Genomic DNA, 23,688 nt, shown 5'->3' with positions numbered 1-23,688 from the left:
ACCGAGCAGCGACAGCTCCTTCGCATCCCGGGTCCAGGTCCAGGTCCAGGCGGGTCTCACCTGCCCCGAGCCCCCCTCGTTCCCCCCCGGCACCACCGCAGGGACAGCCTGGGCCACATCCTGACCCACCCCCAGCCACCTCCCTCGCTTCGCCAGGCACAGAGAGCTTGTGGCTTCCTCTCAGCTCTTTAGGAAATTAAACTTTTATAAGCAGAAAGGTTTCTGGGCTCTCCGGCTCCCCGGCACAGGAACCGCAGCCCAACCTGTGCCTGCACCCTGCCCGTCGGCTGCTCCCCTACAGGGAGGAACGACAGCTGGCCGCCCCGTCAATGGCCTGGGTGATGGTGGGGACAGGGACGTGGCTGCCCATGACCTTGGTGTCATCCTTGACCTGGAAATCTCCTCCTCCTGCATCGCCAGCATTGCACTCCTGCCTGCGGCCACCTCCGGCAGGGTGCACGGCTCAGCGCCGGCCCCGCCAACACCCTCACCCAGGCTGGAGCTGCACCCCGCGCTGTCACCCGCTGCCACACCGATGAGGTCCTGGTGCCCAAAATCCACCCCAATTCCCACCAGGGGTGCCCAGTGCCTCTGTGGCTGGAGCTCACGGGGCACAGGAGGCCCAAAATGCCCCCAGACATCGCAGCGCTGCCCTGGCCATGCCACCACTGCCGCCTGTCCTGCTGCAAACCTCCAGCAGCAAACACCTTTGCCTCGCGTGGTACCGCACACGAAGCCGTTCCCCCCGCGAGCGGGCACACGGAGCTGCTTCCCCCGTGGACATCACCTGCGTGCCCCCCAAGCCCTGCCATGTCCTCCAGCCCCAAGCCCAACCCCGGTCCCCGGCAGTGGGATGGGGAAGGCGGTGGCAGTGCCACCATCAGCCTGCACTGCCTCCCACCAGCGCAGCCTCACGCTGCCACATCCCTCAACAAAGCCAGCAGCCCCCGAGCCCCACCGAGGGGTTTGGCCCTGGTCCCGCGCCCCGGAGACAGCTCTCCCCATCTCCCCTCGCCCCCCGGCATGGGGTGTCCCCTTTGCAACCCCCTTGGGGCAAATGCCGGGGACCAGGACCCCCCACCTGGGGACAGCTGACCACGGCGAGACAGGGAGGGGAGAGCCTCTTGCTGGGATGGAGGCCTCCTCTAACTGCCTGTTGAATTATTCAGGAATGGCATTAACTTATAAATGAGTGTGTTTGACTGATTTTGTGGCTGATGTACAGATAAATTCTAATGAAAGACAGCTACAAGATTTTAAATTATTAATTAGACTGCCACTTAACAAAGCCTATTTGGCACTCTATTTCCTTGCTTAACAAGACAAAAACTTTAAGAATAGGTTTTGCATTAGCCCACAGGCTCTTCAATTTGCATTTTGTTTTTCTAGCTCCAGAAATGAAAGCTGTAGATCTTGACCTTAACAGGGTACCCCTTGTGAGATGCAACCCTGCCGGCAGCCCCACCGCCTGCCTCCGCCTCGGGCTCCCTGTTTCCCAGCCTGGATGATGCTTTTCCTCCCGCCAGCAGCACCGGGGCTGGGAAACGGGGCTACTCCGAGGGCTCCGGGTTTATTCTCGAGACCGCCAGCCCGGTTGGGTTAATACGCCAAACAAAGCCAAGGCGGGAGCCGGAGAGAGGAGCATCCGAGCGTGAGGCCCCGCAGCGGCAAGGTGACATTCCCCCCAGCGGGAAAAACATTCCCGGGGTGGCAGCGGGGGCTCTGGCCTGCCTGGGGGTGCACGCCCCGATGTGGGGGACTGCGGGCGTGGCGTTGGCACCTTCTCCCACTGCCGGTGCCTCGCCGGAGAGGGGCATGTGGCGGTGGTGGCGAGGGCTGGGCCCGGGGCTGTGCGGCTGCCCACTCCCCGGGGCGTAGGGCGGGAGCTGGGGGGTCCTGCCGGGGTCCCCCACCTGGCACCGCTGTCCCCGGCATCTCCCCGGGACTGGCCCGTGCGCAGCAAGGCCGGGGGTCCTGCTCCCCCCCCGCCCCGGACCCCCCGGGAGGGCCGGCTTCTCCTCTCGCTGTGATGTCAAAAAGCTCCCCTATGATGTCCCAGGCGGTTGCCATGGAAATAGCGTGATGTCACAGCGGAGCGAATCTCCTCGGGGGGGCGGAACGGGACGGCTCGCCCCAACTTCCCCGCCGAGCCCCCCGCGTCTCCTGGTGAGCCCCGTTTCCTCTTCCCTCACCCCGGGGGTGGAGCACCGACCCCCCCGGGACCCGCCGTGCCCCCGGCGCCTCGGGACCCGCCGTGCCCCGCTGCCCCCCCGCGCCCGCCGCAGCCCCGCTGCCTCCGGGACCCGCCGTCCCCCGGTGCCCGCGGGACCCGCCGCGTCCCCGGTCCTGCGGGACCCGCCGCCTGCCGTGCCCCCCCCTACCCCCCCCCGCTCCTCCCGGTGCCCCCCCCCTCCCCGCCGCGCCGCTCTCCCGCCGTGCGCCGCCGGTGCCGCTCCCCGGGGACCCCGGGGGGTGCCCGAGCCTCGGTGGCGGCGGCGGCGCCGGTAACGCGGCGGCAGCGGGGGGCGCCCGGCGGCGCGGCCCCAACTTCGGCGGGGAGACAAACTTCGGTGCCGGCCCCGCTGCCCCCGGTGCCCGCGGTACCCGGTGCCCTCCCGGTGCGGCGCTCACCTTGGCGGAGCATCTTGGAGCCGGGGCGGGCGCGGTCTCCCGGCGGCGGCGGCGGCGGCGGCGCTCAGAGCCGCGGGCGCGGCGGCGGCGAGCGGTAGCGGCGGCGGCAGCGGCGGCTGCTGCTGCACCGGGAACGCGGAGCCGGGGCCCGGGCGAGCGGCCCCCGCGGGGGCATGGCGGGCCGAGCCACAGCGGCACCGGGGAGCGCCGGCCCCGGAGCACCGGGGAGCGCCGGCCGCGCCTCTGCCCGCCGCGCGTCCCGCCGCCGGCTTTTAGGGGGGAGCCGCCCCCTCGGGGCTGGGGCCGCCGCCGCCCCCCACCCCCTCGGGCCGAGCCTATAAAGGGGCGCCCGGTGCCGGTGCCGCGCTGCCTGCAGCGGCGGGCAGGGCTGGGCAGGGCGGGGCGGGGCAGCGACGGGGCGGGCAGGGCTGGGCTGGGCTGGGCGAGCCCGGCCGGGCCCCCCCCCTCCCTCCGCCGCCGCCGCCGCCACCGCCTCTCCCGCCTCCCGTGGACAGTTCGTGAAAGTGCCGCTGCTCCCGTTCCCCGCGCCGCCCCCCCACCCCGGCCCCCTCCGCCCCACCGGGGGCTACGGCCCAGCGCCTCCCCCCCGGGGCTCTGCGGTCCTCCCGGGACCGGCTGTCACCCCCGCCCCGCCGCCGTCCCCTCTGCCCCCCCACCCCACCCCGTGCCCCGGTGTCCCACCGGGGCTCTGCCGCCCCGCCCGTGCCTGCCGCTGTCCCGGCTGTCCCCGCTGTCCCGTCTGCCCAGCACCGTCCCTGCCGCCGCCCGGGGATCTGCCGGCCCCACCGGCCCCTCCGCCCCCATCGCCTCCTCCGCCCCTCGTGTCCCGCCGTGGTCCCGCCACCCGATCGGGGGCCCGGCTGTCCCCGCTGTCCCCTCCGTCCTGGCACAGTCTCTGCCGCCCCCCGGGGTCCCTGCCGCCCGCTACGGTGCCCTCCGCCCCTTACCGTCCCCTCCGGGTCCCTGATAGCCCAGCGGGGTCGCGGACACCCCACCGAGAGCTCTGCTGGCCCCTCTGCCCCCCCCCCCCCCCCGGTCCCTGCTGTCCCCACGCTCCCCATCGGGGTCCCGACGCCCCACCGGGATCCCGCTGCCCCCCGGGCGGTCCCTTCTGCCCCTCGGGGGTCCCTCCCGCCCCGTCCCCTCTGCCCCACCGGGGGTGCCGTTATCCCACCGGGAGCGCCGCTGTCCCCACTGCCCCGCCGGGGTCCCCGCCGTCCCCGGGGGGGTCTCAGCTGCCTCCCCACTCCCCTGCCGCCCCGGGGGTCCCCGCTACCCCCGGCTCCATCCTGCCCCACATCTCGCAGGGACTTGGCTTCTGCCCCGCGACACGGGTGGGGAAGGACATGGACCCGTCACCATGGCAACAGCCCCGGCGCCCGTACCCCATCCCTGCGTTAACGTGGCACCGGCAGCCCCGGGGCTGTAAGCACCGCGGGGTGAAGGGAGGGGGGGCGGTGGGACCACGGCCCCGACGCGAGGAGGGGTAGCCCCGACATCGCAGCGCTTAGCACAGCCCGCTGCCCACCCAGGGGTCGGGCGGGACCGTGCCGGGACCCACCGGTCCCCGCCGCACCGCCCGTCCCGTCGGGGCCCGGCGGCGCGCTCCCGCACTCGAGCTCTCGTCCAGCGACTGCTCTGGCCTAGCGCGGGGCTCGCTTAGTGCTGCCTTCCCGCCTTCACGTGCTCCAGAGCCATGGCGGCCTCCGTGAGGGTCGGCAGCGCGGCCCCGGTGCCCGCCGCAGGTGGGCTGAGGCCGGGTCAATGCTGGGTTCCCGGTGCCGGTACCGGGCGCTATTTCGGTTGCCTCGGAGGGGGAAGCCGGGCCGGGGCGGTGGCGGGGGAGGCCGGGCCGGTGGCGGAGCCACCGGCCCGGCCTCCCCCGCCACCGGCTCGGCCCAGCTGGCCCTTTGGCGGCTCGACCGTGGGCCGTGCGGGGAGGGTTTGGTGGCTCATGAGTGCCGGTGTTGGGCTGGAAATAGTGAATAATCCCCCTGCTGTCACTCCCCCGCCGCTCTCCGACTTCGCCGAGCTGTAAGGGGGCGGTTGCTGGCGGGGGCCGACTTCAGGATGAGGCTCCTGGGGATGGGCCTGGCTCACCCGGTGCTGTTGCGTTTTCCCCGCTGGGATAACGGGATCCCCTTGATGGGGCAGGAGGGGGACCCCCGAGAGTACCCCCGGGGTGCTTGCGGATGAGCCACGGCGGGGTTGTGCCTGGTTACCCCCCGGCTTGCGGGGAGCCAGCCCAATGCATAGGATTTCACATAGTTGCGGTGGTGCTTTCTGGGCAAAAAAAAGGTGTTTTCCCCAAAAACGTGCCAGCAACCTGCCCCCAGTGTGAAGGGCAGAAACCCACCCCCTTGTCCTGCCTGCTTGTCCCCAGGGGTGGCATGAGGGCAGCGAGGACGCTGGTGGCCCATAGGGTACGGGGTGCGCTGCCCTCCCAGTCACCCCTCTAGGCCACCCCGTTTGTCCCACAGCCCGAGGTCCCGCACGGCGAGTGGCACAGCAGATCCCCGAGGAGATCCTCGGGAACGCGGAGCTGCGGGAGGCAGCGGAGGCCCTGCCCCGAAACTACAACTTCGAGATCCCCAAGACCATCTGGCGGATCCGGCAGGCTCGGGCCAGGAAGGGTGAGCGCTGGCCCCAGGGATGAGGGGTTTTGGGGTTCCAGCGTGGTGGGTCAGTGCCTCTGAGCTCCCTGACAGCGAGGGAACCCGCTCAGGCCAGGGCACAAGGCCAGTGCTGCTGGGGCAGGGATGGTGCTGAGCTCCTCGGCATGCCCTGGCATGTCTTGAGGCAGGTTAATAGATCTGTATCTCTGGATTATAATCACATCGGACAGGACAGGTTGAGCTGCGCAGACCTGTCAGCCTGCAAGATGTGTCTGGGATGGTGGCCAGGTCCCTGCTGCTCTCCTCTCTTCTCTCTCCCTGCACTTTCCTGCCACGCTGCCAGGGCCAGGCAGTGGGAGCACCACAACGCCTGGCTCCGGGGGGGGCTGGAGGGGCTGATGGGGAGCTGAGCCACGCTACGCCGTGGTCTGAACCCTCCTTGGGGTCCCTGGGGGTTTGCTGTAGCCCCAGAGGGGTGGGGAGTGGCCATGGTGGCCCCAGAGCAGGTGCTGCGGGGTGCTGCCAGGGCTGTCCCCTGCAGCGTGCGCATCCCGCTATGGCTGAGGCGGCTCTGTGGGTGATCGACTACCGGCATCAGGGCATGGAGCCTCCCTTTCCGTCCCTGGGTGTCACCAGCATCCCCACCCTCGCTTTGCATGCAGGCAGGGGCTGCTCGCGGGGTTGTGCGGTGCCGGGGGGCTGCAGGCAGAGCCAGATTTGAAACGCTGTGTCCACCAGGGAATGTCTCTGCCTGCTGCCACCGAGCTGGCAGGGCTGGCAGGAGCTGGCAGGCGTCACGGGGGATGCTCCAGGAGCTGCTGCCTGAGCTGGCCTCAGCTATGAGGCTGAGGGGCTGGAGGCTGCAGGGCTGCCTGGTCTGGCCTGGCTGCAGTGCGAGAGGCAGGGCTGCCCATCAGGACGCAGCAAAGCCGCCCAGCCGTGCCACTCCGGCTTTTGTTGCCATGTTTTGCTGCTTGGCACCTCCTAATTAAATGTAAATATGCGGCTGGGATTTAGGTTTCAGAGCTGGGAGCGGAGCCCATCAGCCAGCCAGCCGTGCTGGGATTTAAAAATCTGCGCGTGCAGAGCCCAGCCAGGGGCTCGTTGCTGGGGGAACGCAGCCTCCTGCGGCCATCCCTGCTTGCACCCTGCCTGCTGTGGGGTTCGGGGGGGCTGCTGTGTCACCCTCTGTCCCCGTCATACGTGTTGGTGGAGAGTGACCCAGCTGCCTCCTGCCAATGCCTCGCTGGGGGAGGCAAAGCTGTTTGCAGGTCTGCTTGTTGGTGGCAGTCGGGGCAGAGGACAGTCCCAAATGGTCCCAAACGGGCTGGGGAATGCCGGGACCCTGAGCCCTGCCAGGTCGGGCAGTGGCTGGCAGAGCGCATGCAGCTTTCCTTGGGCCCTGTGGGTTGGAGCAGGGTGAGATTAGCCTGGCTTGGGCCAGGTTTTTACCCAGCTCCAGCTGGCCAGGAGGCTGGGCTTGGCAGCGCGGGGATTTCTGTTGGAGGGGGATCTAGAGGGGATGTTTGGGTAGGAGCTGGAGCTGGAGCTGGGATGTCTTATTGGGATCGGGAGGTGAAAAGACAATGGGATTAATGGGGCCTCCTCCATTCATCTCTCCCAGCATGGCAGTCCCTGCTCCTCCCCACCGCCCCAGGGCAGCCTGGGGAGACCGGCAGGGGGCTCCTGGCTGGACCTCAGGCACTGGGGGGCCCAGCTGGGGCTGCAGAGGCAAAGGGATTTTTCCCATCTGCGAGGAGGGAGCAAACCGGGAAGCAGCATTCGCTGATGAATAAATTCCTGCTAGGCACAATGCTGTGGTGTTGCCGGCCACCCTCCCGAAATGGGGGGAGAAGCAGGGAGGGGAGGTGCGGAGAAGGGCAGCGAGGACGATCAAAGGTTTGGAACAGCTTCTGTACAAGGAGAGATTAAATAGATTTAGATCCTTTAGCTGGAAAAGAGGCGAACGAAGGGGGATATGATAGAGGGATATAGAATTGTGAATGATGCGGAGAGGCTGAATAGGGGATGATTATTCACTCTTTCTTGTACCAGGAGAATCAGGGGCACGCGTTTACATTATTAGGAGCGGTTTTAAAATAAACAGAAGAAAGTACCTTTTCCTGTGCAGCACATAATTAAAATCTGGAACTCATTACTGCGGGAAGTGGGAGAGACCAGCAGTGTCAGCGGGTTCAAAAAAGGATGAGGTGTGTGCGCAGGGGCCGGGTGCGAGCAGGGAGAATGGATACAGCCTGAGGCAGGACCACGTGCACCCCAGCTGCTGGAGCTTGCCAGAACTTTTGGCCAATTTCTGCCTGTTTTGGGGAGGGTTGTTCCTGCGGCTGCTGCTCGAGCTGGGCACGTTGGCCCAAGGGGCTGGTGCCCAGGTCCACATTTCGGGGTGTCCCCTCCAGCCCCTCCTAACCCCGGGGCTGTTTCTCTTTCCCAGTGGCCCTGCAGATGCCAGAAGGGCTCCTCATGTTCGCCTGCACCATCGTGGACATCGTTGAGCGGTAAGACGATGGCTTTTCCACGCTTCCCCGCTCGGTTCCGGGGCCTGGCGAGGGGATGGGGGCTGCTGCCAGGAATGAGGTGGCCGCTGGACAGGGCTACCTGGGCAGGATGAGGCCCAGGGCTACTGCCGCGGGGGGGTGTGGGGGGCCCCGGAATGGCTGCCCTCACAGGGACACCTCAGCCACAGCCTGGCCGGGCACAGGCAACGCTGCTGCCCTGCGGCAGGTCACAGGGACCCGCTGCCAGCTCTGGGGACAGGGACCAGCACCGCGCCAGCCAGGCTCTCGCTGCTCGGCTTCTCCCCTCGCCGCTGCTCTGCCGGGAGCTCAGTGTGTTGGGGCCCTCGCTGGGATGATGGAGCTGGGGAGCTGCCGTTTCAGCCGCCTGACACCAGCTCGGTGCCTGTGCGCTCGCCGCGGCAGCGCAGCTGGTGAGGGGAGGGCTGGCAGCGGGGCCACCGCTGCCGCGCGGGTCTCCTGCCCTCCTCCCGCATGACCCCGTCCTGTCCCCGTGCTGTGCCACTCTCGGGCGGCGTGGAGGTGCTCGGGGGCAGCTCTCCTCCAGCTGGGGAGGCCCGAGGCCACGATGATGGCCCAGAGCAGGTGACTGCAAGCAGCTCCTGCCGGGCGGCCCCTTCCCTGCGGCTCCTCTCCTGATTTTCTGTGCTGCTTGGGAGGTGAAGTCAGAGGTGCTGGAGAGGAGCTGGGCTTTGCAGTGGCAACGGATGCAGGCACCTTGCAGAAATTGGCCGTAATCTCCTTACCAACGAGCACGCCTCCCTCCCTCCCTCCCCGCCCGCTGGCTTCTCCCCGCTGCGGCTGCCCCCTCCCCAGCTCCTCTCTGTTTTCGCACAGTGAATTAGTGCTAATAGCACCGCGTGCCTCATCTGCCATCAGTAAGCTGCCTTCCCGGGCCGAGCAGGCTTGCCTCCCCACCGCCGCTAGCCGAGCAGCCGCTGCCATGCCGGGTGGGAAGGCAGCCGTGCCTGCGGGCTTTGTCCCCGCTTTGCCATTGTTTCCCCCGCGGGACTGCAGCAGCCCCACGCTCGGGCTGGGTGAGGGAGCAGTGGGAAGGTGGGCGCGGGCAGGGGGCAGTTGCGGGGGGCAGGGGACGGGTGTGAGTGTGGGTGGCTCCGCGTGGGCTTGTCCCTTTAAGCGGAGCTGCCTCCTCTCCAGCTTTGGCACCCAGCCGCTTTCATGTCTCCAACTTCAAAGGCAGCGGATTAAGGGGCTCTTTTATCTGAATGAAACCTTAAGCCCCACTTCCCTGGTGCCAGTGGATGCCAGGGTGCTGGCATCCCCACTGGACTTGCCTTCCCTGCCAGGGGTGCTCCGCAGGGCTGAGGGGGGGTGCTGGGTGCTGGGGTGGGGGGTGCTGGTAGGAGATGGGTGGTGGGAGATGGGTGCTGCGTGGGGAGAGGTGCCTGGCCAAGAGCAGGGACGTGGCAGCGCCAGTGGGTTGGCGGTTGGATGGGGGATGGCCTGAGGCCAAGCAGGAGGGCTGCATCCTTCCCTTGCTGCCACCGTGCAGCACCCAGAGGCACCCCACTGCAGGTCACGGGTGCCATCCGCGATTCTGGCTGGGGACATGGCCGTGCCACGTACCAGCACTGCCAGCTGGAGGATCGTGGCCGTGGGCAGGAGTGGGCCCAGCCCTGTCCCCACTCTCTCGGGGACGTGCTTGGGATGCGGTTACATTGCTGCGGGTGAGGTGTGAATCGGCAGGTGGCCTCATTAGTACCTGCCTCTTCCTGCTATTAATATTCATTGCTGGCATTAATGTGGAACCACTGCTCCTGCTGGCCCTCCTCACCCGGCACTGGGGCCGGCCGAGCCTCTGACGTGACGGGAATCACTGCAGCCGCGTGCTCCGGCAGTGGCTGCTACGGCCAGGCTGGGGACGGGGGCTTGGGGAACCATTGGCCCCGGGGTGGCACGTCCCCTTCCCACTGGGGACAGAGGGGATGCAGGGCTGAGCATGCCGGGGGTACCTGCACCTGTGGGGAGCATTGCTCAGTGAGCAGCCCCTCTCCCCAGCCCATCCCCGGAGCCTCCTGCCCTCTCCATGTTGCTGGGAGTTGGGGTTTGGGGATGCCAGGGAGCTCCCCCTCCTCTGGGTGCTCTGGTAATGGCTGCAGAGCCGTGCCCAGGGCTGGTGCCCCTGGGGTGACGGCACCCATCCCCGTGTGTTCTGGCTGGACCGGAGCCGTGTCTGCTGCCGCTTAGACGGAATATTTATCCCTTCCTCTGGAGCTGCCTTTTAACAAAATATTTGCTCCATGGACTGGTGGTGCTGTGGAGGGCTGAGAGTGGGGATGTGGCCTCGCTCCACCGCAGCACGGTTGGCTCGGGGAGGATGCGGTGCTTTCTGTGGGACTATCCGTCCCTGTGCAAGGGGGTGGCGGTGTCACCGAGTCCCCTGCTGCAACATGGGAGTGAGTGGGCCCCCCAGGAGATGTGGTGGGGGCAAGGAGGGGAGGGGGCTGCAGGGTGGGGACCCCCCGGCGCCTCATCCAGGCTCCCCAGTGTTGCACTGGTGCTTGCCAAGCCCCAAGGGGCTGTGGGGATGAAGATGTAGCCAAAGTGTCGCAGCCGCTGCCTCCGGAAAGGCTGGTGGGGTGCTTAACCTGGAGCCTTTGAAATCAAGAGCGCACTTACAGCGTTGACCGGCATGAGGCCCAGTTAATTAGCGTTAATAGGTTTGTCATTATCGAACCTGTGCTGGGGCGAGTGGCTGGCTGCGGGGGGGCGGCGGGGCTGGGGTCTGCTGAGCTGGTAGGGCGGCGGGCTGCCGAAACCGCATCACGACGCTCTCGCGGCACCTTCCAAATTGGCTCCGTTTGTCACAGCTGATGTAATTCGGCGGAGGGTAACTCGTGCTGGGGGGCGGCAGCGTGGAGAGGCGCGTGGGGGGAGCTTGGACTGCAGCTTGGGGAGGGGGGCAGCCCCCCAGCCTACCCACCGTCGTGCCGGGGAGGCGGCAGCGGTGCCCCCTGCACCACCGGCTTGGGCGGGGGGGGGCACAGCCGGGAGCGGACCCCTCCTCTCCCCCCGCCGGGGCCGGAGCAGACGGATCAGCTGGGCTCTCAGCTGGGCTTTTGATTCCTTGTTAATAAAGTCGGCTGTCAGGCTTCGCAGCTGCTAATCCCTCCGTCTCCCCATGCCGCGACAGAGCGAGTGGCTCCTGCTAATCAGCCATGGCTCAGCGGCGAGAACGGATGATGGTGGGGGGGGTGAGGGGCATCCTGATGCCTGCGTGGGCTGCCCTGCCACAGCCTTAGCACCTCCCCACGGCCCGCTGGCTTTTGAGCATCCATGCGAGGCAGTGTTGGGGGTGGCAGAGTATCCCAGTGACCGTGCCGCCGTGCGCCCAGGAGCGTACAGGGACGTTTCAGAGTGGCAGGGGGGTCTTGAATTGTCTCTGGTTGAGCAGCAAAGAGTTAAACCTCTTGCACACAGCCCAGCAGCTCTGACAGGGCTTGAAATGCCCCACTGTGGCCCCACTATGGCCAGTGGCTGTGACAGGAAGGACAAAAAAAGCCCTGAAGGCTGGCGTGCCTGGCAGGTCCCTGGTGCCATGAAGGCTCCTGGGGCTGGCAGGTGGGCAGGACAAGGGCACCGGGTCCCCTGGGCAGGCAGGTTTGGGATGTGCCACTGAGCAGTGTGGCACTGAGTGCTGTGGTGAAGCTGGTGGCATCACTGGGAGGTCCCAAAGGGCCATCCTGGGACACTAACACAAGTCAGGATCTGGCCTCAGCTTCACAGTGCTGCAGCTCTGCCAGCCGGCGCTGCCTTCCTTTCTCCCTTGTCCTTTAAGCGCAACCTGGAGGCCCTGGCAGCGCGGTGCAGCACGCTGTGCAGGGGAATTTAATCACCGCCATTAACCGCACAACAGCATCATTAGGGAGAATGAAGTTCTCACTTCATTGGAGATGTTTAAAACCTCAGCCCTGGCAGTGACAATGTTGGGGGGACCGAGCAGGGGAGAGTGTGTGGGGTCTATAGGGCTGTCACCTCCCAGGGCTGGGACGTGCAGCGCAGGTGCGGTGCCCACCACCACGTGCCCCTCACCACCTCCTCGTGTCCTGGCAGAGCCCGGGGAGCTAGCACCAATGGGCAGCGCCGTGGCCCAGCTGCGAGGAAGAGGGGACGGGCGCCGTCCGGGTGCAGGACAGCCGCAGTGGCTTTGCCACCACCATGTGCTGGGCCCTTGGTTTGCCTTAGTTTGTTGTTTTTGCAGCTGCAAGGCTGGCAAAGCTGGGATACCCCTGGGACGTGCCCCTTGGGAGGGTGGGGTTCGCCCTGGCACCTCCAGTGAGGATGGAGGGGGAGGTCCCCTCAGGGGACGTGGCTGGAGATCGCTGCTGCCGGGGGGCTGCAGGGACACGCACCTCTCCCCATCCTGACCCACTTGCAGATCTCTGTGGGGCCCCCACTGCCCACGAGCAGCGATTGCCCAGCTGCAGGTGGACTCTTCCAGCACCGTTTGCAGTAAAATTGCAAACTCATTATTTTAATTATGTGCAGCCTTCCTGTGCTAATGAAGTTGGGAGTCTGGTAATGGGGCTTGGTGACAAGCTTCTCTGCTAATTAAGCACATTGTTCTCGGCTGGGGCTGCCCTCAGCCCCAATGCCCCGGGACAGTGGCACCCACTGGCACCCGTCCCTGGGACGGGCTGGGCTTGGGTGCCGCAGTGCAGGCAGTGGGTGTAGGGTTTGTGGGGTGACTGTGGGGCTCTGCCTTTCCCTGGGGGACAGAGTGTGGGGTATTTGCAGGGCATAACCCTCTTGCTTATCCCCAGGCATTTCCCAGCAGGGAGGTGACACCATGCTACAGCATGACGTGCTCTGAAGGGCCATGCGCAGGCGAGGCAGGTGACTGCGAAGCAAGGAACAGCCCGCTCCGCGTCCCCATCCCCAGCGGGACACGCGGGCGCCCCAGCTTCTCGGTGCTGGCTCCATCCTCCAGCAGCCTCGCGGTGCCAAGACTGGCCGCTTTCAGCTCAGTCCCTGTAGTCCCCTACCTGCCCAGGGTGTCTGGAGCCAGGCTGTGGATGGATGTGCCGGGGCTGAGGGCTCCTCTCTGCCAGGAAGAGTGGCTCTGCTTCATGGGGTGAGGACCAGCACAGTATCACTCACACACCGCTGCGATGTCAGGGGACCCTGCACTCCTGCCGGCAGCAAACGCTCTCATTTATTTGTCGAGGGGCCAGGATAAATCAGGGCCGCTCCAGCCTGGCGCCTGCGCTCGGGTAACAGGGACTGGCTGCTCCATGCTTGGGGATGTGCTGGCCCCGTGTGTGCCTGTCTGTCCCAGCGTTTTCAGGCCCCAAACTTGTCCCTGGGTCGCTGTCGCCTCCGTCCCACACTGGCCAGGGAAGAGCAGGGCTGGGAGTGTCCAGGGGTCCCAGCAGTTGGGGTTGGGGCTCGGACCTGGCCTCCCTGGGTGCTCATCCTGCCAGTGCTGAGCATGGCGCTTTACAAATGGGATTTCGGGAGCCATCTGTTTAAAGGAGGAGATAATGAATTAGGGAGAGATGAGAAAAATGCTAAGGCCGGGCGGTTTTTCAGAATGAGCTGGGGTTTGCGGGACGTAAAAGATGAATAACCTCCCCACGTGTTCAATATTCATGAGCTCCCAGCTGTAGCGAGCAGCTCGGCGCTGGGTGGGGACAGCCCCGTCACCACATCCTCCTTGCCGGCACGCTGCTGGGACCCGTCTGTGGCTGCGACGAGCTGCGGGGACACGAAACACCTTCAAGGAAGCTCCCATGGCTGCCCCTCACCCGCATCCCTGTCCGGTCTAGATGGTGAGCAGCTCCCCGGCCTGCGTCAGAGGCAGGTGGCTGCTAATTGACGTTTCCTTCCTCTGTAGTTTGATGAAAGGCTCCGGCGACACCAAACTGATTAAAACATCAAGAGGAGGCCCCCGCGCTTGCCTTTGATTTGTCTCGGGAGATGATTGCTGCTCCGCTCAACTGTCCAGCCCAGCTGGCACGGGTGACCCCGGCACGTGCCATCCCAGTGCCTCCGCTCCTCTTGTGCTGGTGCCGTCAGGCTGCTGGCACTCTTCCGGCCTCCCCGGCCGCGATGGGAGTGCCATTGGGCTCCCTCCTCACCAGGCATCATCCCACGGCCTCTTTGCTCCTCGCTCCGCCGTGGCTCCACTCCCTGCAGCCGGAGCAGGATGGTTCCCTGTGACCAGGGCAGGGCTCAGCCGCCTCTCTCCCTGCCCAGGTGCTGCCAGCTGCAGCCCCGCACGCTGGGCAGGGGCCACGGGTGCCTCCGCCAGCCTCTGCCCTCCTCCCTCCGCCGTTGCTATTTCACTTTCTTGCTCTTCACCCCCAGGGACTTTCTCTGGGGTTTGGGCCAATTTGCATACATTTTAATCTATAAAAAATTAAGCGGCGCTGGCTGCCGCTCTGAGTCAGACCTCCCCGTCCTGAATCTTAAGGAGCTGAATAATTTTCCACTTTTTCTGAGATGTGTGGAGTCTGATTCATGTTCATCTCATCACCTCTCATTAGAGGAGGGGGCTGGGGGCTTGGGGGGGTGGGGAAGAGCCTTCTCGAACCTTCATCGGCAGCCCCCAGCCCCATGGCGCGGCCGTGCAGGCAGTGGAGGAGCCGTCCCCCCATCTGGGCCACACTGGCAGCGAGGGACCACGGGATTTGGGTGCTGGCAGGACCTGGTCCATCTTCTGATGGTCCCCAACTGTGTCCCCAGCCCTTGGAACACTTCAGGGAGTGGGAGATGCCCGGGCTGGACACAGGAGGTGGGGATGGCTTTGCCCCCTCTCTGGGGATGCTCCAGCAGAGCTGCTCCCCTGTCCCCCTCCCTGGGCGCTGACGGATGGGCCAGAGCTGTTAATATTCAGCACGCTCCGCCATTTCTCCACCTTCTGCCATCTGCCCAGCTCTGCCCACCATTTCTATTCTTGCCGCCGACATAACGCTCCCTGCCTGGCGCTCAGGGGGGAGCGCGCGGGACCCTGGCCCCCAGCCAGCACTGGGTGCCGGCGGGGGGTGACGCTGTGCCAGGGCACCCACCTCCCCCAGCCCCTTCGCCCCAGCCCTGTGCCAGCAGCAGGGGGGACCCCGCTGGCACCGAGCTACAGCCGCGGGTACAACCTCGGCGTAAGTAAGGAATTAGCGTCTGGTTTAAGTAGTCCCTCCAGGCACAGGGCTTTGTCATCGCGATACTTTCTTTCATCCATAAACTACCACGGCAGCTCCCTGGGAAGGCAGCCAAGCTAATAATCCCCCAAAATGGTGCAATAAAATACCCAGGAAGGTGGCACCTTTAAATCATGCCAGAGCCCTGGCTTTGACGCCCAGTGCTGGTGCGTGCCCCTCCACTGGCTGGTGGGTGCCGGGTAGGCTTGGGCCCGAGTGCCAGGATGCTGGAGCAGTGATGGGGGACAGCACCAGCATTCCCCCATGGTGCTTTTCCTCACCAAGTGCCACCCAAGCACCAGCTGCTCCTGGAGCACACCCAGCTTGGCCAAACTGGCACCTGCAGGTGACGCAGCTGGGTGCGGGCTGGGGTGCACTGGCTCACACGGTGCCCGGGCATGGGGGACAGTGGCTCGGCTGGCATGGCTGGGGATGCCAGGGGGACTGTTCTGCCCGTCCTGGTGGCTCTGGCCCCGGGGCCGGCTGGCAGGAACAGCAGCACTGCGCTGCGCCGGGTCTCCCTCTGCTCCTCTCCCCGCTGGAGCATTAGGAAGCTGGCAACGTATTGTTTGATGAGCGGATAATCCGCTGAATTGCAAACAGCTTTACCCAATTGAAGAGGCGGATTACCGCTCTCCAGCTTAATCATGTTGACATCTCGGAGAGTAGCCAGTGCTTGTCCTCTTCGGCGCGTGGCAAGGGGCTCGATGTCAGCATGGGGTCCCCCAGTGGGGGGGGGAGGGGAGGGGGCACAGGGCTGGGGGGCAGTACGTGGGCTGTGGTGATGGCAGCCAGCCGTGACCCTCACTGTTGTGCCTCCTCGCAGGTTCACGGATGCGGAGGCGGTGGTGATGGGTGACGTGACCTACGGCGCGTGCTGCGTGGATGACTACACGGCCCGGGCCCTGGGCGCTGACTTCTTGGTGCACTACGGACACAGCTGCCTGAGTAGGTGACACTTGGCCCCGGGGTGCTGCTGAGGCGGCCACGCATGGCACCGCGGAGGCTGCACCACTGCCACTGTGCCGTGCCGAGTGGCTCCCCGCCCTGCTCAACACCAGCTCAGAGACTTAGTGCCAAGGGCTGATCCCTTCCCAAAGGGATTTCTGTTCTCCAGCCTTGGTTGCTGGCTTTGGACGGAGCCAGGCTGGCTGGGCAGCTGCCTGCTGGCAGGATTTTGGGGACAGCAGGGCGTGTTCATCCTGCTTGGCCATGTGCTGCCGCAGCACCCAAATCACAGCCCTGTGCCCAAGAGCAGAGCAGCAAGGCCATGGCTTGGCAGGATCCCACTTGCCCAGGAGCCACTGGTGGGGACGGGGCTGCTCTCACCCCCTGCCCCACAGCTGTGGGCTTTGGGGGAAGTGGTGAGCGACGGCGAAAGGGAGCGATGGCCTGGGGGTCCCGCTCGCCCGGGCGCTGGCGCGGGGCCGGGGAAGGCGGCTTTGCGGGTGCAGTGCAGGCTGGGCGGGGAAGGGAAGGGAGGAGGAGGCTGCGTGCTCCCCAGGCGGACGGTACTCTGGATCCAGTTGCCATGGAAACTGCGCTGCTGTCCCAGATGCTGCTAACTTTGAAGTCCACCCAGGATGGAATCAGCCCAAAAATAACAATAAGACGCTCTGGGTTTTAAGGTGGATCGGCAGAATTGCCGTAGCGAGCGGCAGGCACGTGCATTGCTGCTGCTGCTGTGCTCCCAGCACCCAGTGGCCCTCCCGGACATTTATGGGGCCATATAAATGGGTTTGAAGAATTGCGTCGGGCTCTGTATGAAATACTGACTCCCTGCTTGAGAGCCGTGTCCCGAAAGCCATGTCAGCGAGAGCGTTCGCAGTGATAAATATCTGTGCTAGGTGCTTTGTTACAGAAGGAGGGTTATGGGCACCACTGGAACAGGAAGTATAAAACCCCTGGTTTGTAGCCCGCTATTACATGAATAAACAGCGGGAAGGGGAGGAAGGGGCCATATTCAGCGATGCTTGGGAGCGTGCCAGTGCAAGATCCAGGCTGCTCTGGGGGACGGGAGTCACATCTTCCGGAGCTGCTCCCTGCAGGGACAGGCGGACGCTGCCAGGCTGCCTGTCACCAGCCCAGCCGCCAGCCACTGCTCATGGCTGTGTGGTCCTTGCCTGCACCAGGCTGGATGGGTCGCAGGGCACCCTGGGGTGCCCGCAGGGTGCTGAGAGGGTGCTGGGCTCCTTTTGGGCTGCCCACGGTGCTCCTGGCACTGGCTCGGCACAGATGTCTTCATGGGAAGCCCTGTGGCCATGGCAGGGCGCACCCCAGTGCAGCACACAGGCGCTTGCCCTCTCCCTCCTGGCCCCACGTGCCCCGCAGGAGGGAGTAATTTGCACTTAATTGTGATCAGGTGAAGAGCACCAAAATGGGAAGTGAACGTGGAGCTGTGGATCGATGTGGACTCTGTGTACTTTAATTATTCACTTAATCGTGGTGACACAGGCTTCTTAGCACTGGGGGTAATTAGATTTGTGTTCATTGATTCCCCTGGCTGCCATTATCCAGAGAGAAATGAGCGGGTGTTCTCCGCAGCTCCCATCTGCACCCCCTGGCCAGGGTGCCTGGGGTGTCAGTGCAGGCAGAGGGGTTGCACAGCCCACCCTGGCCTGCCCGCATTGGGGCAGCTGGGATGCAGGGAGCCCCACCAATATGCTTTATCCCCCGGCTGTGGGCGGCACTCACACCCTCTCTCTTCCTCTCACCAGTTCCCATCGACGCCACTCAGGGGCTGAAGATGCTCTACGTGTTTGTGGACATAAAGATCGACACGTCCCATTTCCTCGAGACCATTCGCTTCAACTTCGCAGCAGGCACCTCCCTGGCGCTCGTCAGCACCATCCAGTTCGTCTCCACGGTGCAGGTGAGATGGGGACCCCCGGCAGTGTGGGGCGTGGGATGGGGCCTGTGCCCCCCCCCCATCTTGGTCCTGGCTCGGTCCCTCCCTGCCCTGGCTCTGGGGCTGGAGCGGCTGTCCCAGGGTGCTGGTGGTGACAGTTCCCCTCTGACAAGTCACTACGATAATATGCTGCTGCCGTAACATTGATCAAGTACTTTATAATAACTCTGATCAATGTTTCATGGCGGCACCCCTCCCTGGCTCCCCTGGGAGCTGCTCTGTAAATGTCAGGGCAGGCAGTGGAGCACTTGGCATTTTGATGCAGTGCTGGCAGAAGCTCCGGCAGGTCTGTCTGTCTGCCCCTGAACAGCCAGCTGGACAGGACGGGAGGAGATGAATGAGCCTCTTGAGCCATGTCTATCTAAACACGGGGCTATCGAAGCGTTAGCGTTTTCCCCTGTCTTCTAATTGATACATCGGCTGAGCCTCACTGAGCATCTGAGCTGTGCGGGGCCGTTACCCTCCGTGACGGTGACGCCCCGAGCAGACTGGCTCCCTTCCGCTGCCGTCATGCCGAGGCACAACAGCACAGCCATTGCTGCTGGCGCCCCATGGAGCTGGGACTGCCAGAGCCAGGGTGTCCCCAAGGGTCCCCAGCAGTGCCGGGGACCACCAGCCTCGGCCATGCTCTGTGCCATGGTCTGTTCCTGCTGGCTGGCTGACCCCGCATCTCCCGCAGGCAGCATCGCAGGAGCTGCGCTCCCAGTACAAGGTGTGTGTGCCCCAGTGCAAGCCGCTGTCCCCAGGGGAGATCCTGGGCTGCACGTCGCCTCGCCTCGCCCAGGACACAGATGCTATCGTGTAAGTACCTGGGGTCCTCCAGGACTCTTCTGCCTGGCCCAGGCTGCCCGCGCTGCCTGTACCCCCTGCCTGGCCATGGGGTGGTTCTGGGGGGCGGCGGGGGGACGTCCGCGGGTCAGGACGGGCCCACTCCAGCTCCCTGTGCTGCTCGGAGTGGCGTGTACTCGTAGCACAGAGGAAATAATTGAGTCGTATATCAGAACAGATAATAGATGGAAGGGCGGGTGGATAATTGGAAAAGACAAATGGCCGGGGCCCAACATCACAGCAACATTAATTTTATTTAAGGACAGCAAATTAGAGGGAGCACTTCGCTTCCTATCACCTAATTATTTTAGGTAATGGAAATGCTTAATGTACTGTGAATACAGTGTGCTACAGAATAAATAAATACAAGGACCCCACCCTTGGGGGGAGCCAGGGAGCCCGGGTGCGGGTTCGGGCCCCACCGAGCCCCTTCTTGCCCACCTTGCCGGGAGCCAACAGCGCCAGCGCCTTTCTGAGCATGGCCGTGCGGGGAGCTGGGCTCATGATTGCCGGGGCTGGGCATTGGCGGGGCTCTGGCTTTGCCCTGAGCCATGCCGGGGCTTGGGGAGAGGTGTTGCTTTCCATCTCTCACAAGGACGTCAGGAGCAGGCAGGGGTGGCCGGGCCAGCACCACATCGGCGTGAACGAGTTCTTCCCACTGCCGGAGGAGCCGCGGTGTGGTACTGACCAGCCACCCGTGCAGGTGCACGCAGGCAGTGTACCTGCGTCCTCCCTGCGTTATTATTTTCTTCTTTTGCTCGTCTCTGGGGCTAACTTTTGCAGACAAATTAGCTTTGATCTCCCAAAATGTCATTCTCCAATTAAGGGCAAAATCTAGTCAAGTTTTACGTCTGAATTCATTTTCCAAGCCCTCACTCCATTAGGGCAGCTGAATGAAAGGCTTTGAAATGTAATTGCTGACTTGAAATCCGATTAGAAATGGAAGCAGCAATGTCTAGAACCAGCCGTTGAGATGGAGCAGCTCCCAGCCGCCCCACGCCAGCAAGGGCATCCCTCCTTGCCCTGAGCGCGGCCACCTCTCCCAGCCCAGCCAGGGGGCTGCACGGAGACGGGGAGCCCTGGCTGTGCCCAATCCCCCCAGGTCCAAGCACAGAAGCTCAGGCTCCCGGCATCTCTGCGCACCACAGCTTGGGAAACCGGTGGACACACGGGTGGGTGCCACCGTTTTCCGCGTGCCGTAGCTCGTCCTCCCCTCTCGGCAGGTATTTGGGCGACGGGCGCTTCCACTTGGAGTCCATCATGATCGCCAACCCAGGGATACCTGCCTACAGGTACGGGCAACCCGGGGATACCTGTCTATAAGTACAGGCAGCCTGCGAGCAGCAGCTCTGGTCCCCAACAGCCCTGCGGCGGGGAGCACCCCAGCTCCCCCAGTACTCAGGGGACCCGCTATCCCCACCGTGCACCCCAGGAACATCCCCCACCCCGCGGCAGGGCAGGCAGCTGCCTGCAGCGTGCACAGGCAGGCGAGGGGCCACGGGGTGGGTGAAGAGGTGCGGCAGGGAGGAGAACACCAGCCATTTACTCCGGCTGAATATAAACATTTTGACAAGTACCTGTGAAAGCTCATGGAGGTGCAGCCATTAAAGCCCGGCTGCTGCAGGCAGAGGCCATAAAGCGCGATGATGAGGCCGCTGAAAGCAGATGAAATATCAAGAGCGAAAGGCTGGGCCCATTTGGCGAAATCTGAATTTCTTAGTAGGTCGTTTGTTACTAACGGGAGGCGCACGTCAGGTTTATGGCGCTGGGGAAGCTGCCGAAACCCGAATGGGATTTGATTAAAATTCTCCTCGTCAAACAAAGCAACAAATCAAAGATTTCTTCATAATTGATGAGCCGGGATGGGGGGAAGCCGAGCGCGCAGCCCAGGCTGTGCCAGGTGTTGGGGAGCTGCGGGGGGACACTCGCTTTGTCCCCATCCTTGTCCCCTCTCTGTGCGCTGATGAGCCAGCTGGGCCCTGCATCGGCCAGGGGGGAGATGTGCTGTGGGAGGCAATGAGTGCTAACAAGGGAGGGGCATCATTTGGGGGGGCAGGGTGATGGGGTGCGGGGGGATGATGGGGCGCATGTGAGCCCAGCTCTGTTCCGCAGGTACGATCCCTACAGCAAGGTCTTCTCCCAGGAGCACTACGGCCACGAGCGCATGCGCCGTGCTCGGCAGGACGCCATCTGCACTGCCGCCAGCGCCCGCTGCTGGGGGCTCATCTTGGGCACGTTGGGGCGACAGGGCTCCCCCGGCATCCTGCAGGTATCAGCACCCTCCCCATGGCCCTCGCCTGGGCACCAGGTGCTGCTCCTGGGCGGGGAGAAGGACTGGTGAGCCCAGGCACCATCGGCACAGTGGCCTCGCTGCTGGGGTGAGGGTGGAACCGGCACCGCTGGCAGCCCATCGGTTGCCACTGGCTGGGATCTGTGTGCCCCCAAGCCAAGTGGTCAGGGCAATTAGCAGCAGATGAGGGAGGCCAGACAAGGGCTCATTAAACCTGCCCCTTGCTGGGGAGAGCTGGCCAGCCTCAGAGACACCCCCGCACGGGCAGCTCAGCAATTAATTCCCTGGGTTTGTTTTAATTGGATGAACTTCCGATCAGGTTCGCTGTCCCTGCTCAGCTCCCACGCTGCCGCTTTCTGCACCCCAGCCGGGCAAGTGTCCTGCCCCGTGGGAGTGGGGTGCCCTGAGCACGGTGGCCCCACTCACACCCGGGAATTCTTGGGGAGCTGCAGGTGACATTTGGGGCAGCACAAGGACCGGTGAGCAGAGCAGGGCAGCGAGGTCCCGGCAGCCAGTGTCCCACTGTGACCCCAGGGAGTGGGGGATGAGGACAAGGACGTCCCTGGCCCCTCCTGGGCTCGTCTCCTTCTGCAGCCTCTGGCCGCAGCCAGCCCGTGGCAGGCGGGCGTCCCAAGGAAGGCAGCCGCTAACAAGAACAGATTGTTGTCATTGAGCGGTAATTACTTCATTAGGCTGAGGCACGCGCTGGGGAGAGCGGGGTGCGGAGAGCTGGGCACGAGCTGGAGCTATGGCCGTGGTCACCGTCACTGCGCCTGGCCTGTGACCACCGAGGGGATGTGGCTGTGGGGCAGAGCTGGGACCCACAGCGGGTCTGATGGCCAGGAAGAGGCTGTGGGCAGGGCTTGGGGGGCTTCTGTCTGGGCTCCCCTAACGCCCCTGGGTGCCTTTTCCCCCCGCAGCACCTGGAGTCGCGTCTCCGCGCCCTGGGCCGGCCCTTTGTGCGGGTGCTGCTGTCCGAGATCTTCCCCAGCAAGCTGCGGCTCTTCCCTGACGTGGATGCGTGAGTGCTGCTGACCCCGCTCCAGCCCCCCACGCCAGGGTCCCCAGGGTGGCCCGTCCCTCTCCAGGCCTCCGATTCCCGCTGGAAGCTGTCCCTGCCACGTCTGTCCTGCTGTCACCTGGGCAGGCCCTGGCACCGTGCACCCCCACGGGTGCTGTGCCCACGGCGCGGGGAGGGAACAAAGATGACGGGTGGCTGGGCACTGGGGACAGGGCTGTCCTTGGTAGGGTGGCTCCGGCACAGTGGGGACCTCGCTCCCTGCCCGCTCCGCTCCCTTCCCCGGGGGGCTGCTGTGGGGTTTTGTTGCGGCTTGTTCTTCCCAAAATGCTCATCCCCATCTGTTGCCGTGTGTTTCCCTTCCAGGTGGGTGCAGGTAGCCTGTCCCCGGCTCTCCATCGACTGGGGAGAAGCCTTCAGCAAGCCACTGCTGACACCCTACGAGGTGAGCACCCCGTTCCCATTTTGGGGGAACCAGCCCTGGCTTGGGGTGACTCCCTGGAGCCTCCCACAGAGCTGTGGTCCCTGCAGCCGGGCAGTGTCCCCCACACTGTGCTCTGTGCATAGTCTGGGTGTGCCGCTGGCATTTCCAATCTCTTGTGAAACCAGCGGGATTCCCAGTGGTGCAAGCTTTCTTCCAGTACTGCCCTGCTCAGCACACCAAGCCACCGCGCTGGGACCTCTCCCAGCACTGCCGGCTCCCCCGCAGCGGACACCGCTCCGGGACTCAGCTCCTTGTCCCCTCCGCAGGCCGCGGTGGCTCTCCAGGACATCGAGTGGCAGCAGCCTTACCCCATGGACTTCTACGCCAGCCAGTCCCTGGGACCGTGGACGGTGAACCACGCCGGCACACAGCCCCCGCGCCGCGGCCGGCCGGCCCAGGTGGGCAGCGTGGCGTCACCGGGGCCGTGGGGTGTCACTGGGGCGGTGGGTCCCCACTCTGTCCCCTCACCCTTGGTGGCCGTGCAGGATGGAGGGGACGGGTGGTGGGAGTATTGGCACAGGTTGAGCACCCGGTGCCGTACAGCGCTCGGTGCCCGGTGCCGTACGGTGTGCGGTGCCGTATGGTGCCCGGTACCGCATGCCAAAAGCGCCACCCCGTGGCTTCCTTCCCGGTGAGCAGTGACGGGACCGGTGCCCGCCCGGGGTGGGGGGGACGACGACGACACCCGAGCTCCCCCCAGCCCTGACCGGGGCCAGCGCCCGCCTGGCCCCGCGGCTCCCGGGAGGGGGGGAACCCTCCAGCCGTGCCCCGTGGGGTGCTGTGGGCTGAGCACGGGCAGGCTCATCACAGGTCAGGCGGGGGCTACGGCCCGGTCCTGACCCCGTCTCTCCGCGGCAGGGGAAGCCGCCCGCCCCCCCCGCCCCGCCGGAGGGCGAGGAGAGGCCCAGCACCGGGGATCCTGCAGCCTTGTGAGCGCAGCCTGCACCCTGTCCTGCTGCCGCCACGCTCCGGGACCCGGCGCGGGCACTGGCACCGGCCCCAGCACCGGCCCCCCGAGGGTGAGCACCGCCGAGGCCTCCCGGTACCGGCGCTGGAACGGATGGGGACGCACCCCGTACCTCGACGACACCGCTGCCCGCAAGGACCGTCCCGGCTGCCTGCGGGGAGAGCCTCCCTGCAAGGCCAGGCCGTGCTGCCCCCGGCAGCCCCGGCTCGCACCGGGGGTCCCGCCCCGCCCCGCC

General features: G+C 65.1%; 1 protein-coding gene across 1 annotated transcript; it reads left to right on the top strand.

Moving 5' to 3' along the window:
• Nucleotides 1-4,348: 4,348 nt before the first annotated feature.
• DPH1 (diphthamide biosynthesis 1) lies at nucleotides 4,349-23,419 on the top strand. The gene is made up of 12 exons (XM_075720106.1): nucleotides 4,349-4,397; nucleotides 5,133-5,285; nucleotides 7,720-7,783; nucleotides 15,785-15,906; nucleotides 17,676-17,830; nucleotides 18,546-18,667; nucleotides 19,918-19,986; nucleotides 20,807-20,963; nucleotides 21,905-22,005; nucleotides 22,369-22,447; nucleotides 22,753-22,884; nucleotides 23,345-23,419. The coding sequence occupies exons 1-12, from the start codon at nucleotides 4,349-4,351 to the stop codon at nucleotides 23,417-23,419; spliced, it is 1,278 nt and encodes a 425-aa protein (XP_075576221.1).
• The last annotated feature ends 269 nt before the right edge of the window (nucleotides 23,420-23,688 follow it).

This window comes from Pelecanus crispus, chromosome 12, assembly GCF_030463565.1.
Source record: "Pelecanus crispus isolate bPelCri1 chromosome 12, bPelCri1.pri, whole genome shotgun sequence".
In the NCBI taxonomy this organism is placed as follows: Eukaryota; Metazoa; Chordata; class Aves; order Pelecaniformes; family Pelecanidae; genus Pelecanus; species Pelecanus crispus.
Note: the sequence above shows the minus strand (reverse complement) of the source record. Positions and strands in the feature narration are given on the sequence as shown.